The sequence below is a fragment of the Narcine bancroftii genome, chromosome 1 (genome assembly GCF_036971445.1).
Source record: "Narcine bancroftii isolate sNarBan1 chromosome 1, sNarBan1.hap1, whole genome shotgun sequence".
NCBI classification, from domain to species: Eukaryota; Metazoa; Chordata; class Chondrichthyes; order Torpediniformes; family Narcinidae; genus Narcine; species Narcine bancroftii.
In genome coordinates this window covers 22,863,854-22,879,359 of record NC_091469.1, presented here as the reverse complement: position 1 = coordinate 22,879,359, position 15,506 = coordinate 22,863,854, and the positions used below count along the sequence as shown (strand labels likewise).

The 15,506-nt window shown below is 39.4% G+C and overlaps 1 protein-coding gene across 4 annotated transcripts in view; it reads right to left on the bottom strand.

Annotated features, from left to right (window-relative positions):
• pgm5 (phosphoglucomutase 5) overlaps nt 1–15,506 on the bottom strand; it is a 173,523-nt gene that overhangs the window by 107,146 nt on the left and 50,871 nt on the right. For all 4 annotated transcript variants that reach the window (XM_069922034.1, XM_069922042.1, XM_069922041.1 and 1 more), the window contains exon 3: nt 9,949–10,095. In XM_069922034.1, coding sequence (XP_069778135.1) covers nt 9,949–10,095 — 147 coding nt within the window. The remainder of the gene's footprint in view (nt 1–9,948; nt 10,096–15,506) is intronic.

Sequence of the window (15,506 nt, the reverse complement as noted above, 5' to 3'; positions counted from 1 at the left end):
ATTCCAGGCACCTATAACTGTCTGTATAATAAACTTACCTCTGATGACTCTCTTAAACTTCCCTCCTCCTTCTACGCTCCAAAGTGAAAAGTCCCAGCTCTGCTCTCCTTGCTTCATAAGACTTGTTTCCCAACCCAGGCAACATCCTGGTAAATCTCCTCTGCACCCTCTCCATAGCTTCTACATCCTTCCTTTAATGAGGTGACCAGAACTGAACAGAAAACTCAAGTATGATCTTACCAATCTTCCTATTAATGAATTCCAGCATCCTATAGGCCTTCTTAACTATCCTATCAACCTGTGCAGTGACCTTGAGGGATGTGTGGATTTATACCCCAAGGTCCTTCTGCTCATCCACACTCTTTAAGTAACCATCCATTAACCCTGCATTCAGCCTTCTGGTTTGTCCTTCCAGAATAAAGATAAAATTAAAGAGAGAATAACAGAAAAGAGCAGAATATTTTAAAATAACAGAAAAACACATTCTACATGAATGTGTAAAATGATTCTATTTGCAGCACTGTGAATTTCAAATCAAGTACTTGCAACATGCTACACTTCTCCATGGAGCAGCATGCTTTGTCTCCCAGTTGAGATTTTGGTGAGATCTGTTGGCCACAAGGGAAGGAATTGATTAGTTACTGCTACAAAGAGATGAAGTAGTCATTTATAAAGTTAGAGCAAGTTTGTAGTTATGCTAAATGATGATCCAGAGGGCCAGAGGTATGTTCAAATCCCACCAGACCATAAGTAGAAATTTAAATTCCATCTGAACTGAAAACCACCTATCGATGGTAGTGACTGTGAAACCAGTAGATTGTTGTAAAAACCCATACGGTTCTCTATTGTCCAAAATCAGGAAATGCTGGAAATAAAAGGGGTCTGATAGGGCCTTCCTTTCTTCTCCCACTGGGAGTGGAGGACATACTCTGCCTGACCTGCCGGGCATGTCTTCTTACTCTGCATTTTGCGCTCCTGTATTCATTTTTCTATTTTCTTTGACTTGTGCTCTCATTCTGTAACTGTTCCCATTATCACTGACCAGATAACGTTGTTTACAACTTGTGCTCACCCTTGTTTTACCCTATCAGAGACATCCCTCCCTTCCCTGCAGCTTTGCCAACTTCTTTTGTCTCCTTTTCAGTTCTGAACAAGGCTCTCTGACTGAAACAGCTCTGTTACTCTTCCCATTCGACCTGAAATTTCCTGCATTTCTGACATCACCTTGACCTGCTCTGTCCATTTGAGAATCCAGACCCACAATGATAACTCTTAACCATCCTTTGAAATGGCCCAGCAATCAGTTCAGGGGGTAACTAGGATCAGACGGGAAAAAAAATATGCTCACCAGCAATACCCATGTTCCACAAATTAATTCGTTAAGATCATGCATGTGGCAACTTTCAGTATGTGAGGGATGAGTTGAAGAAATTAATCTCTTGCCAACGTCAGTACAAGGCTGGTATTTGAGCAATTGCTTATTACACTGCAGACTAATCCAGATGAATGCATTTTGCTTGATTGCCCATCTCTTACGTCCAGATTTCAATCATCGGATCCAGCGAGCAGACTTTAATGAAAACCTGCTGCTGGTGGGCATGTCACCAGACATTGGAGTACAGCTGTCTCACTTTATGGACACTCAGCAGTGGATCAAGGAGGTATTTATTTAAAGACAGTCTGTGGCATGCAGCATTCCAACAGTAGAGAGCCAGTTGTAAGCTTGACCAGTGAAACAGTTGGACCATGACCATGGAAGCACAGAACTGCTTCACTTACTCTATGTGCACTCCACCTGACAAAGGGGGCCAGGGACAAAATGTTGGTTACCCTTTACTTCCTCTGTGACCTGCTGAGTTTCTCCAGCACCTTCGTGGACTGCAATCAACCCCTGCACCTGCAGACTTTCTTGTTTAACTCTATGTATGCTCACTTTCTTAATACAAAGCCTAAGTACTTTCTAAATCAACCTTGATTGGCGCAATTGGTCTTTGAACAGCTTCTCAATTTGTTCCACCATTCAATCAAACTATAGTTGCTCCATGTCTTAAATTCATTTGCCTACCTTGGTTCCATAATCCTTACCTGGCTAAACAAACTCTCAGTTTTGAAATTCTCTAAAGACTCCAGGCTCCTTTCAGAAGGGAGAGAGCCTCCTGTTTTCACTCCCTCTTCCAAGAAGAGCTTCCTGATTTCACTTCTGAATAGCCTGGCTCAAGCTTTATTCTGGTCTCTTCCCATTAGGGACCCACAGCCCTGACCAATTAGGAAAATACATATGTGATTCCTATAATCTGCTCTTATAATTCAACCCAGAGCCCCCTATGTCTGAAATTGATTTAGTGTGTTGTGGAGGAGACAAGTGATGGAACATTCAGAACTTTCTGGAGAGTGGCACCCAATTTTCAGCTACATGTTACCTCCCTATTCCACTGCACCATTCCAATACTCTTGCTGCCAGCTGTTATGCAGTTCTCAGTGGTGGACCAGCCTTGGGAAACCTTCCCAATAGACCATCAGATGAATGAACTGAAGGCTCAAGCTTCAGAAACCCAGGAATGGTCAGACAGAATTATTATTATTTTTTAAAAACTTTATTTAATCGTTCAAAAAAACAAATAATATATGACATATACAGCAATTAAACACGAACATGAATGAAAAAAAAGAACCCCCCCCCCCCCTTCAGCCAACTCTCCTCAGGAGAGCCGTAAAAAAAGAAAAAAGAAAGAATATTTTAAAAAAGTGAAATATACATATTAAAATCTAATCAATATAAATTGAAATGTAAATATTCCGTATAACAGCCACTTATTAATAAAAAAATTATAATTATCATGCGAAACATACTTAATTTTTTCCATTATTAAACAATATTTCATCTCATTATGCCATCTATTAGTATCAATCATATTTGTATCTTTCCATGTACTAGCAATACATTTTTTCACTACAGATAAAGCTAAATATACAATAGCAAGCGGAAACTTATCTAATCTCAAGCCTTTCAAAGGTTGCAAACTACCCAATAAAAATACTGTTGGATCTAAAACTATTTTAATCTTATACAGATATTCTAAAAACGATTGAATTTTCTTCCAAAAAGATTGTATATGTATACATGACCAAACGGCATTAAAAAATTTCCAACCATATCACCACATCTAAAACACAAGTCTGATTCATGAAAACTATACTTTTTTAATTTTTCAGATGTTAAATATAATTGATTTAAAAAATTATAGTTAATCATTGCATAACGAGCATTTATCAATCTAGTTACACTATCATAACAAATATCTAACCAATCATGGAAAAAAATAAAACCAGTATCCGTTTCCCATTTACTTTTAGATCTATCCCAACCCTTTTTATCCATACCATCCTGTAATATTTGATACATAGATGAAATATAACCCTTCTCTGGTACCTTCATAAGAAAAGTCTCAAATTTAGTCATTTCAGGTAAAATCTTATTTCTACCAAACATACATTTTACCAAAGATCGAATTTGATAATAAAGAAATAAACAATTCTTATCAATACCAAAATCTTCCCTTATCTGATTAAAAGACAAAAACTTACCCTCTTTAAAACAATCTCCCAAATTTTTCACACCTTTAAGTCTTCAATGCAATAAACTTTGATTATGTATTGAAAAATAAATAAGTTGATTATTACACAATGGAGTCAAAGCCAATAATTTACCCCTAGAACCTATCATTTTATTTTTCTTTATCCATAACTTCATTAAATGTTTTAGTATAGGCACATTATATTATTGTAACAAATTTATATTCCACCTAAACAAAAATTGATGTATTTCAAATTCAGAAATACTTGCCATCTCAATTTTAGCCCAACTAGGAGGCCGTACCAAATCCATCAATGAACTAATAAATTTAAGTTGGGCTGCCTCATAACAATTTTGAAAATGTGGTAAATGTAGTCCCCCTAACTCATATTTCCAAGTTAATTTATTCAAAGCTACTCTTGAAAATTTACCCCTCCATAAAAACTCCCTAACCATTTTATTTAAATCTCAAAAAAAAAATTTATCAAGTAAATACGGAATAGATTGAAACAAATATTGTATATGCGGAAAGATATTCATCTTAATTGTATTTATCCTTCCCATTAAATTAATAGGTAAATCTTTCCATTTAATCAAATCAGTTTTAACTTTTTTCATTAACAGAGCATAATTTAATTTATATAAAGATTGATAATTAACATTCAAAATTATACCCAGATATTTAATTCAATCAGTCCACTTCAAATTAATAATATTCTTATAAACTGAATAATCTTCTTCACTTACCGATAATATTTCACGTTTTTCCCAATTAACTTTATATCCAGAAAGACATCCATATTGTATTAAACATTCCTTCAAATGCAAAAGTGACTGAGCTGGGTTTATTAAATACATCATCAGCAAATAAATTAATTTTATACTCCTCATCTAAAACTTTCATACCTTGTATCTGTGTATTTTGTCTTATCAACTGTACTAAAGGTTCAATCACTAACGCAAACAAAGCTGGTGATAAAGGACAACCTTGATGAGTTGATCAAGTTAACTTAAAAGATTCTGAAATCAAACCATTCGTCAATACTCTAGCTACCAGTTTAGAGCCCTAATCCAACCAATAAAAGAAGGACCAAACTTAAATTTCTCCAAAACTTTAAACAAAAAATTCCATTCAACTCTATCAAATGCTTTTTCTGCATCTAAGGATATCACCATCGGATGATCTAAGGAATGTCGAAATCTATTAATCAAACTAATCACGTGTGAAATGTTATCTGAAGCATATCTATTCTTTATAAAACCTGTTTGATCAATATGAATCAACTTAGGTAAAAATTTAGCCAATCTATTTGCTAATATTTTAGCTATTATTTTATAATCTACATTGAACCACGAAATTGGTCTATATGAAGATACTTTCAAAGGATCTCTATCTTTTTTTAGGAATTATTGTAATTAAAGCACTAGAACAAGACTCAGGTAAATCATAATGTTCTCCAACTTGACGTAATACATCCCCAAATACTGTAGATAAATCATCATAAAAATTTTTATAAAATTCAACCAAAAATCCATAATCACCAGGTGATTAACCATTTAGCATTTCCAGCATAGCCATTTTAATTTCTGAATCAGTAAATGGTTCATCTAACTCCTGTTAATTCTTCTAAACTCTATCCTCTAATATTGGTAAATTCAACTGTGATTAAACAAAATCAATCAATCCAGTTCCCTGTTTTCCTTCAGATGTATATAACTTTTTATAAAATGAATAAAATTCATCATTAATCTCACGAGGTTTATAAGTAATAAGAGAATTCCGTCTAACAGCATTAATAGTCCTCGATATCTGTTCTTTCTTTAATTGCCACGCCAATACCTTATGTGCTTTCTCTCCCCATTTGTAATACCGTTGTTTAGTCCTATTAATCACACATTCAAATTGATAAGATTGCAAAGTATTATATTTCAATTTCAGCCTAGATAATTCTATTTTCTGATCTTCTGTAGCATCTTTCTGAAATTCCTTTTCTAACTCATCGATCTGCTTATCTAATTCAAGACTTTGATTTAATCAATTCTTTTTTATTTTAGAAGTATAACATTATTTGTCCTCTCAAATAGGCTTTCATAGCATCCCATAATACAAACTTACTTTGAACAGAATTAGAATTTTCTTTCAAAAAAAATTTAATGTTTTTTCAAAAAAATCAATACATTCCATATTTTTCAACAACATTGTATTAAATCTCCAACGATAAGCTATTTGAATTTTTTCAGAAGTTTCTAATGTAAAATATAACAGAGAATGATCTGAAATCACCCTACTTTTATATTCCGCTTGTTGTATTTTCCCTTGTAAATGTGCCGACCCTAAAAAGAAGTCAATCCTTGAAAACGATTAATGTCTAGATGAATAAAAGGAAAAATCTTTCTCTGTTGGATTAAGACATCTCCAAATATCTACTAAATTAAGATCTTTCATCAACGCTTGGACCTGGATTGCCATCTTGGATTTTTTAACTTTCTTCGGAGATTTATCTAATAAAGGTTCCAAAACACAATTAAAATCACCACCAACTAAAATATTATCATTAGCTTGACCCAAACATAAAAATGCTTCTGAAATAAATATTTCATCATCTACATTTGAGGCATAAATATTAAGTAAAGTCTAAAATTCACTAAAAATCTTATAATTCAAGAATACATCCTGCCTTTTCCTCCATTGATTGTAATTCAAAAGATAAATTTTTATGTATCAAAATTGCTACACCTTTAGCTCTAGAATTAAATGAAGAAGAATATACATGCCCAACCCAATCCTTTTTTAATTTCACGTTTTCCTTCACATTCAAATGTGTTTCTTGTAAAAAGGCAATATCAATTTTCATTTTCTTAATATACACCATGACTCGCTTACCTTTAATCAAACTATTTAATCCTCGAACATTAAAAGTAGCAAACCTCAACTTTGACATATCTACTATTATTACTAAATACTAATAATATATTTGTATTAAAAACTCAAATCAATGTATATAGGCCCTCCAATAAAAAAATCACACATTAAAAACTAAAAAAAAATTTTAAAAATAATAAAGAAAAAAAAAAGAAACTCCCCCCCAAAAAACTACCAAAAGGTAGTAATCCCCTAAACAAAAATTGGGTGTGGGTCACCCACCAGTGGCTGATGACTAGTAAAGAACTTAGTGCAAATCTCTCCCTCCCCAGACAAACATTCAGTAACAACAAAACATCATAATAACAAAAGAAAAAATAGAATAAGAAAATTCTTCTTTTCATCCAGAAGATTCCAATCTCAAAGATCCCATTTCGGAAGGAGGTGGACTCTTTCCATTCCCGTTTTTCCCATTTCTTCTGTTTCCAGAGCTCCCAAATTTTTCTTTAGGAGATAATGGTTGACTACATCTTTGTCCTCTTATATCTGGCAATGAATCAGCAAAAATCATTGCTTCACGATCAGTCTCAAAAAACCGAAATTGATAGTCTCCGTAAAACACCTTCAACACTGCAGGGTAACGAAAAGTAGACTTATAACCTTTACACCACAAAACTTCTTTAACTGGATTGAATCGACGTCGACGTTGAATGACATCTTGACTCAGATCAGGATAAAAAAAGACTCTGCTATTCTGAATCAATAATGGGGTTTGTCGTTGTCTCGCATTTTGTACTGCAAGTCGAAGAATTGCTTCTCTATCCAAATAACTCAAACATTGAATTATTGCCGGTCTCGGTGGTTGACCAGCTGAGGATATTCTTCTTAAAGCTCTATGGGCTCTTTCCAGTGCCAATCCCCCAGAGAAAAATTCTTGCCCTAATATTTGCGGAATCTAGTCTTTAAAAAAACAAAGAGGATCTTGCCCTTCTATACCTTCTGGCAAACCAACAATTTTCACATTATTCCTTCTGCTTTGATTTTCCAAATAATCTATTTTTCTTTCTCGCTCCTTCTCACGTTCTCCTAATTCAATGACTGATTTTTCCACCTTCAACACTTTTTCTGTGTTAGAAGTCACTTGTTGTTTACAGTCCAAAAAAGCAGTCTGAAGTTTTTTAAATTCTTCGTAAGATGCATCCACACGTGTCTTAACCATATTTAATTCTGAACTTATACCAGCATTTATTTGAACCATTTCATTCATTTGAGATGTCAACAAATCCATTCCTGGTTATATAACAGCTTGAATAATTGCATTCAATTGCATACACTGTGAATCAGTAAAACTCAGCTCTGCTCTGCTCTCTTTGACATAGTGGCAGAACAAGGTAACTGCAGCTCCTGCTGCAACTCAACAGAAGGCATTTTAAAAGTTTTACTGCGGGTCTGGACTCCCAGCGACGGCACCCCGACTTACTCAGGGGGTCGCCGCTGGTCTCCCCCCATATCTCATTGTTTTCTCATCAATTCGCGAAGAAAAATGATTTCTTCAGATTGAAATGCTACCTGATGCATTTCCAACAATGGAGTCGTCTTCCTGCGTGCTCCCTCCATTGAAATCGAAAGGCTTTCCAAATCGGGGTCCACTTCTTGGGAACATGCACCTTCTTCCAGAGAACGGGTAATTCCAACGCCATCCTTCATTTGGTGAGCAAAAGATTTTTTTTTCAGCCCCCACAGGCGATCTTTGGGGTTTAGACAATGAAGAGATTGAGCCTGGGGCTGTATCAAGTCGTCTTGGCCCCAAATCTTCAGCACTTCGAAAATGTAACTTTTTATGAACTTGAGGTTTAGTCTTTTTAACATTAGTGGCCATAATAATTCCTTAATAGTTTAAATTAAAATTTAAAATGTTTAAACTTGAAAACAAAGAGTTAAAAAACAGGTATTTAAAAGTCTAGCCAGAGAGGTCGAGATTGCACGTCTAAACTCTACACCATTTTGCCATGCCCCCATCAGACAGAATTATGAGGAAAGGCTGGATATGCTGGAACTGTATAGGCAGCTGAGGAGCAGCATACATATGGTCAGTAGTCATAGCTTTTCCCCACGGTAGGGGAATCTATAATCTAGAGGGTATGGAGCTAAAGTAGAGGGGAAAGATTTAAAAGGAGCCTTCTTCACACAGAGGGTGATGGGTATATAGAATGAGTTGCAGAAGTTCAGAAGAAGGATAGTTGTGATGGTCAAGATGCTGTCAGGCAGATACATGGATAGGAAAGAGTCAGGTGGATCTCGGATGAACGCACACAAACAGGAGTAGTTCAGTCAGCATGGAGAAGTTGAGCCGATGTGCCTGATTCTGAACATTAGAACTCGATGACCATGAATCTAAATGTGGGAATGGTGGGGATTCTGGAGGGTGGAATTGGAGGTAAGGAATGGTGATGGTCCCATATTAACAGGAAGTCAGAATCATTTGTTGTGGTCACAAAAAGTTCAAAGGTTTGCTTTCTGTAACACCCTTCATGGCCTCAGGCTGCTCCAGATGGCTGTGAAGTCAATAAAATGCTTTTGAAATGTAGTCTTCATTGAAATGTTGGAAAATAGCAGTGAATATAAAACTGATATTTCAGAAGTTGCCTGTACAGGTAGTCCTCGCTTTCAATCTACGCGAGTTGCATCCACCAGCACATATGTCCAAAATTTTTAAAAAATAATTATTAAAATTAATGTACAAGTACATATTTTGTTTTAAAAGTACTGAATACAGTGGTCCCTGCTCCCAGCGGCAGCCCAAGGTCCCTGCTCCTCGTTCTCCATTGGCAGCCTGAGGTCCCCGTTCCTTGCTGAAGCCCTAAGTTCCCGTTCCCCGACTAATGACCAAACAAGAGTTACAACTAATCCTTCGGTCCCCATTATGGTCGTAAATCAGGTACCACCTGTACATTGCAGGGTGCTAGATTCTTCTCCACGTTTGAGTACAGACATCAGGTTAGAATCTCATCTGAATAAAGACACATCCACCTTGTGCAGCAACTCAAGCTACGCACAAGTTTTTGTGTTCTATCAACTGGAATGGAGAATGAACTTTTCATCTTTTGAGTCAACAATGAATGTCCAACCAACTGTGTCATTGCTGACACCTTGAGGTCCTCCTCAGGTATTTCAGGTAACTAGCTTAATTGCAGAGACATTAGATTCTTCTCAAAGCTTACACCTCCCAATAAGTTTAAAAAAAATCCTTGTTGTTAAGAATCAGATCAACCTGCTTTCTCTGCTCCGTACCTAAAATGACAAAGCATAGCACTCACAGTCAAGAATTGCAATAATTTTACCTTGAAAGAATACTTTTTAAAACTTTTGATAGGAAATAACTAAGCTCATCATTCCCCTGGGGGTCCCAAACTAGCTCAAATACCCTTTGAATTCAGGCAATATAAATATGGGGAGATTCTTTTTGAATTCGGCACAATTTAGAATTGGAGAATGCAATCCTACCACATACCTCGGAATGGTTTAAACTTGTTCTCCAGATCAAATTCTTGCCTGCCCAGCCGAGAGAGATCCACTCTTAAATCGGGACAGATGGCAAACTCTTCTATTTTTTTACTGATCTGGTAGATCTTTTCCGTCACTGATTCAGGAGCTGGACCTGTAGACACAAAGGAAACAATTGAAAAAAATCAATGTAAATCTTGTATTTCAAAACTAGCAAAACCTTGAGTTATTTCTGCGAGCCCTTTGCAGAAGAATAAAATGTCTTTTTTCGGAATGCAATAGCTGGTTGCGCTAATCAAGGGGCATTGAAAAAGCACCCAGGTTTTGCACTGAAAGAGGGAGCACCTGTAGAGTAAGTGAAGCAATTATGAGCTTCAGCGCTCATCGCCCAGCTGTTACAGCTGGCTCTCTAGAGTTGAAATGCTACAGACACAGACTTTCCTTTTGCTGCTGATCTTCAGCAGAGGAGTTATGGGTTCTCAGAGACTCAATAACCTTTTTAAAATTTCATTTAGAGATACAACATGGTAACGAGGCCCTTCCAGCTCAAGAGCCCCTGCCGCTTAAATGCAGTACCCTCCATAATGTTTGGGACAAGACACTTTTTTCCTTTATTTGCCCCTATGCTCCAGTTTTCAATATGTAATCAAACAATTCACATGTGATTAGTGTGCAAAGTCCAGATTTTATTCAAGGTTATTTGTATACATTTTGGTTTGACCACGTAGAAGTCACAGCACTTTTTATATTTAGGCCTCTCATTTCAGGGCACCATAATATTTGGGACATAGCCTTGGTATGTATATTAGGCATGTTTAGTACTTAATTGCATAGCCCGTGCATGCAATCACTGCTTGAAGTCTGTGATTCATGGACATCACCAGGTGCTGAGTATCTTGTCTGGTGATGATCTGCCAGGCCTGTACTGCAGCCATCTTCAGCTCCTGCTTATTATGAGGGCTTGTCCCCTTAAGTTTCACTTCAGCATATAGAAGACATGCTCAATTGGCTTTAGATTAGGTGTCTGACTTGATCATTCAAGAATTTTCCAGTTTTTAGCTTTGAACATATGGCGAGTACCCGAATAGGGTGAACAAGTTATGCAGTGCCCTGATGACTGTCGTGGTGGTCATGTCTGGGCAAGGGATGGCTAAAGGGAAACATGAATACTCATTGATGACCGTGAGGAAATACACGTTGCAGTTGGTGGAGTGGAGGGGGCCCTGAAATCCAAACTCGGGCATTCAAACGATCATGTGACTTTCACTAGGTGTACCCTGTCTGGTTGGTAGAAGTGTGGTTTACACTCCGCGCAGACCCGGCAGTCCCTGAAAATGTCTCTAACCTTCCTGACAGAGTACGGCAGGTTACGATATTTGATGGTGGAAAAATCTCATGACACTGGGATGGCAGAGGTGATTGTGGAGGGTTTTGAGGCAGTTTATCTCGGCATTGGCACTGTCCCTCAGGATAGGGCACCTGGACTTGTTGAGCTTCCCCGGCCAATACAGAATATCCATAGTTACAGGTAGAGAGTTCAATCCTCCATCTCAAAATTTTATCATTCTTTATCTTACCCTGCTGTTTGTTGTTAAACATGAAAGCCATGGCCTGATGGTCCGTGAACAGGGTAAAACATCTGCTGGCCAGATAATGCCTCCAGTGCCACTCCACCTCAACTATTGCCTGAGCCTCTTTCTTAATGGAGCAGAGTCAATTTCAGGGCTCTAGAGGGTATGGGAGAAGCCTGGTTCAGGGTTGTAGCCAGGGTGAAATTGGTGCATTGCTCTCAACCTGAAATGGGGCAGATTCATCCACCGCATACGTTGCACCTTTAGCGATGTCTTCCTTTATCTGACTGAAGGGTGCCCAGGCATCTCTTATCAGGGGGAAGGATGTGGATTTGATAAGGGGCAGGCTTTGCATATTTAGGCAACCACTGGATGTAATAGGAAAAGAACCCCAGGCACTTTTCAGGGCCTTGAGGCTGGGGGGAAGGGGGAGCTCTAGCAATGGGCTCCAATAACTCCATTCTCCACAACACAGCCAAGGATCACCAGGCAGGTAGTGCAGAAAACACATTTATCCCTGTTGAGGGTGAGGTTTAGGCATTTGGATGTTGTGAGGAATTTCTGGAGGTTGGCGTCATGATCTTGCAGGTTGCGGCTGCAGATTGTGGCATTAACTAGGTAGATGAAGGTGGCTTGCAGGTCATTTTGGTCCACCACCCGGTCCATCTCCTACTAGAAAATAAAGACACAATTGGTAAGCCTGAAGGGGACCTTGAGGAAATGGTAGAGGTGGCTGTCTGCCTCAAAGGCAGTCTTCTGGCAATCCTCCGGAGGGATGGGGAGCTGGTGGTAAGTGGATTTCAGGTCAATCATGGAGAACACATGATATTGAGCAATTTGATTGACCATGTTCAGCTGTGTATAGTGATTAATAGTCTGGCTATAATCAATCACCATCCTGTGTTTACTCCTACCCTTGACCACCACCACTTGGGCTCTCCACAGGCTGGTACAGGGCTTAATGATCCCCTCATTCAGGAGTTGCCAGAATTCTGCTTTAATAAATGGCCTGAACCTTCACTATATCACCTGCTTTTTGTAGCGACTGGAGTTGGAGTGAGGTTGGCGAACAATGGTGAGGGGGGGCACAATATGGAGAGTAAATAGACGGCATGTCAGTTGGGCCAACGGGGTGAGGGGGAATGCAGTGGGGAGCAGGGGGTGTGCTGACAAACTGTAGGTTGCCTACTGTAAGGGTGGGGTGGGGACCATAGTAATTCATTGTGACACTCTTGAGGTGGCCCTGAAAGTCCAACCCCACCAGCACTGGTCCACAGAGCTGTGGCATGATGGAGAGTTTCAAGTTCCAAAGTCATGCACTGCACGGTCAGTGCCACAGTGGTGTTGCTCTGAATCTCGGGACTTTGAGACCAGGGTCACTTTATAGCTTACTGGCTTTTCTTGAAGAGAGTAACGCTGCACCATATTGGGGTGGATAAAATTGCTCTCACTATCAAAAAGGTTTCTTGTCACCTGATCATTTATTGAGATGTCCATCAGAGACCGGGAGAGTTGATGTGGGCTGTTCTGGTCCAGCACCACAGAGACTAGTGTTGGTTCATTGTCTGACCCTTGTTGACTCGTGATCTGGGAGCACAATGGCAGCACCCATGTGTCAGCGTGGTTATCCCAGTAAGTTGGCAGCATCCAAGATGGCAGCCACTGTGTCGCAGAGTGGGTCATCTCTGGAAGCTGATGGTGGCCAAGGTGGCGGCTGGATGAACCCTGGATCATTTGGGAGGCAAAGACAGTGAAAAAGAGGAGCTTCAGGAGACAGTCACCCCCAAATATCAGGAAACAGGCAACTGCGTGACTGTTAGGAGAGGGAAAGGGAAATCGCTAACTGTGGCTGTTCCCTTCAACAATAAATCTACTGTTTTGGATACTGTTGATGGAGTTGATCTACTGAGGACCAGTCATGGTGGCCACATCTCTGGCGCAGAGGCTGGCCCTTTGGCTCAGAAGAGAAGGGGGGAGAAGAGGAAAGCTATGATGAATGGAGACTCATTGGTTAGACAAGTGGATAAAAGGTTCTGTGAATGACATTGATGCTCCCAGATGGTAATATTGCCTCCTAGATGCCAGAGTTAGGGATATTTCTGATAGAGTTTACAGCATTCTGGAGGAGGAGGGTGAGTAGCCAGATGTCGTGGTCCACATGGGGACCAATGACATAGATAGGATTAGTGATAAGGTCCTGAAGAGGGAATAGAGGGAGCTGGGAAAAAGTTAAAAAGCAGGACTTCAAAGGTCGTAATCTCGGGATTGCTGCCTGTGGAACACGACAGAGAGGGTAGGACTAGGAAGTTGTGACAGATGAATGTGTGGCTGAAGAGTTGGTGCAGGGGACTGGGGTTCCGATTTCTGGATCATTGGGATCTCTTCTGGGGAAGGTCTGACCTATACAAAAAGGATGGGCTGCACCTGAATTGGAGGGGGACCAATATCCTGGTGGATAAGTTTGCTAGAGCGGTTGGGGAGGGTTTAAACTAGTTTGGCAGGAGGATGGAAATCAGAATGCGAGTTCAGAAAGGTCAAAAACTTGATGCTATGTGTTCTGAGTTTCTGAGGAAGGATCGTCAGGGGACAAAACATACATATAGCCAGTTAGAGGATTTGAAATGGGTCTGTTTCAACACTAGGTGTATTAGGAATAAAGGGGATGAACTTGGAGCATGGATCAGTACGTGGAACTATGATGATATGGCCAATACAGACTTTTGAATGAAGGAAGGGCAGGGTTGGCTGATGCAGGTACTGGGGTTTAGATGTTTCAAAAGGAATAGGGTGGGAGGTAAGGGAGGGGGGAGAGTAGCATTACTGGTCAGGGATAGTATCATGGCTATAGAAAGGGAGGATGCTGCAAAGGGAATGTCTACTGAGTCAGTGTGGATGAAGGTCAGAAATAGGAAGGGAGCAATCACTGTGCTGGGAGTAGTCTTTAGGCCCCCAAATAGCCCTCGGGACTCTGAGGAGCAGATAAGCAGGCATATTTTTTGAATGGTGCAGGAAATACAGGGTTGTAGTTATGGGTGATTTCAACTTCTCTAATATTAACTGGCACCTCCTTACTGCAGGAGAGATAGATAAAGCTGAATTTGTCAGGATTGTCCAAGAAGGATTCCTGACACAATATGTGGACCAGCCAATGAGAGGAGAGGCCATGCTTGATCTAATTCTGGGTAATGAACTTGGTCAGGTGGCGGACCTCTCGGTGTGGGAGCATTTTGGTGAGAGTGATCATAACTCCCTGAGCTTTAGCATAGCTATGGAAAAGAATAAAAGCATACAAAATGGAAAAGTGCTTAATTGGGGAATGGCTAATTAAAATGGGATGAGGCACGAACTAGCAAGGGTAAATTGAAAACAGATGTTCAGAGGAGAAAGTACAAAAAGTAATGTTGAGGAAGTTTAGGGACCACTTGTGCTGGGTTCAGGATAGATTTATCCCACTGGGACAAGGAAAGGATGGTACAAAAATGGAACCGTGGTTGATGAAACAGGTGAGACAACTATTCAAGCGGAAGAAGGAAGCATATATTAGATATAGGAAACGTGAAGGGCTAATGAGAAGTATGTTAGCCAGGAAGGAGCTTAAGAAAGGACTTAGGAGAGGTCATACAAGATTTGAGAAGACCTTGTATGTTGGATTAAGGAAAATCCCAAGGTGTTCTATGCATGTGTGAAGAAAAGAAGAATGACAAGAATGAAGATGGTGCCGCTAAAGATAAAGAAGGTTACATGTCCCTTGAGGTGAAGGAGGTTGGGGAGGTCTTAAATGAATACTTTTCTTCAGTATTCACAAGAGAAAAGGACCTTGACCAGGATGAATTTGGAATAGAACAGGTTTGCATCCCACCGTGCACTTACTCAGCAGACACCCAGGAAAACGGCACCACCAGCCGCCAGTAATGGCCCTAGTAGTTGATGAACACACAAGCCTCTTCTGCACAGTCGACCAAATCTCTGGACAAAGATTTTTAGTCATCACGGG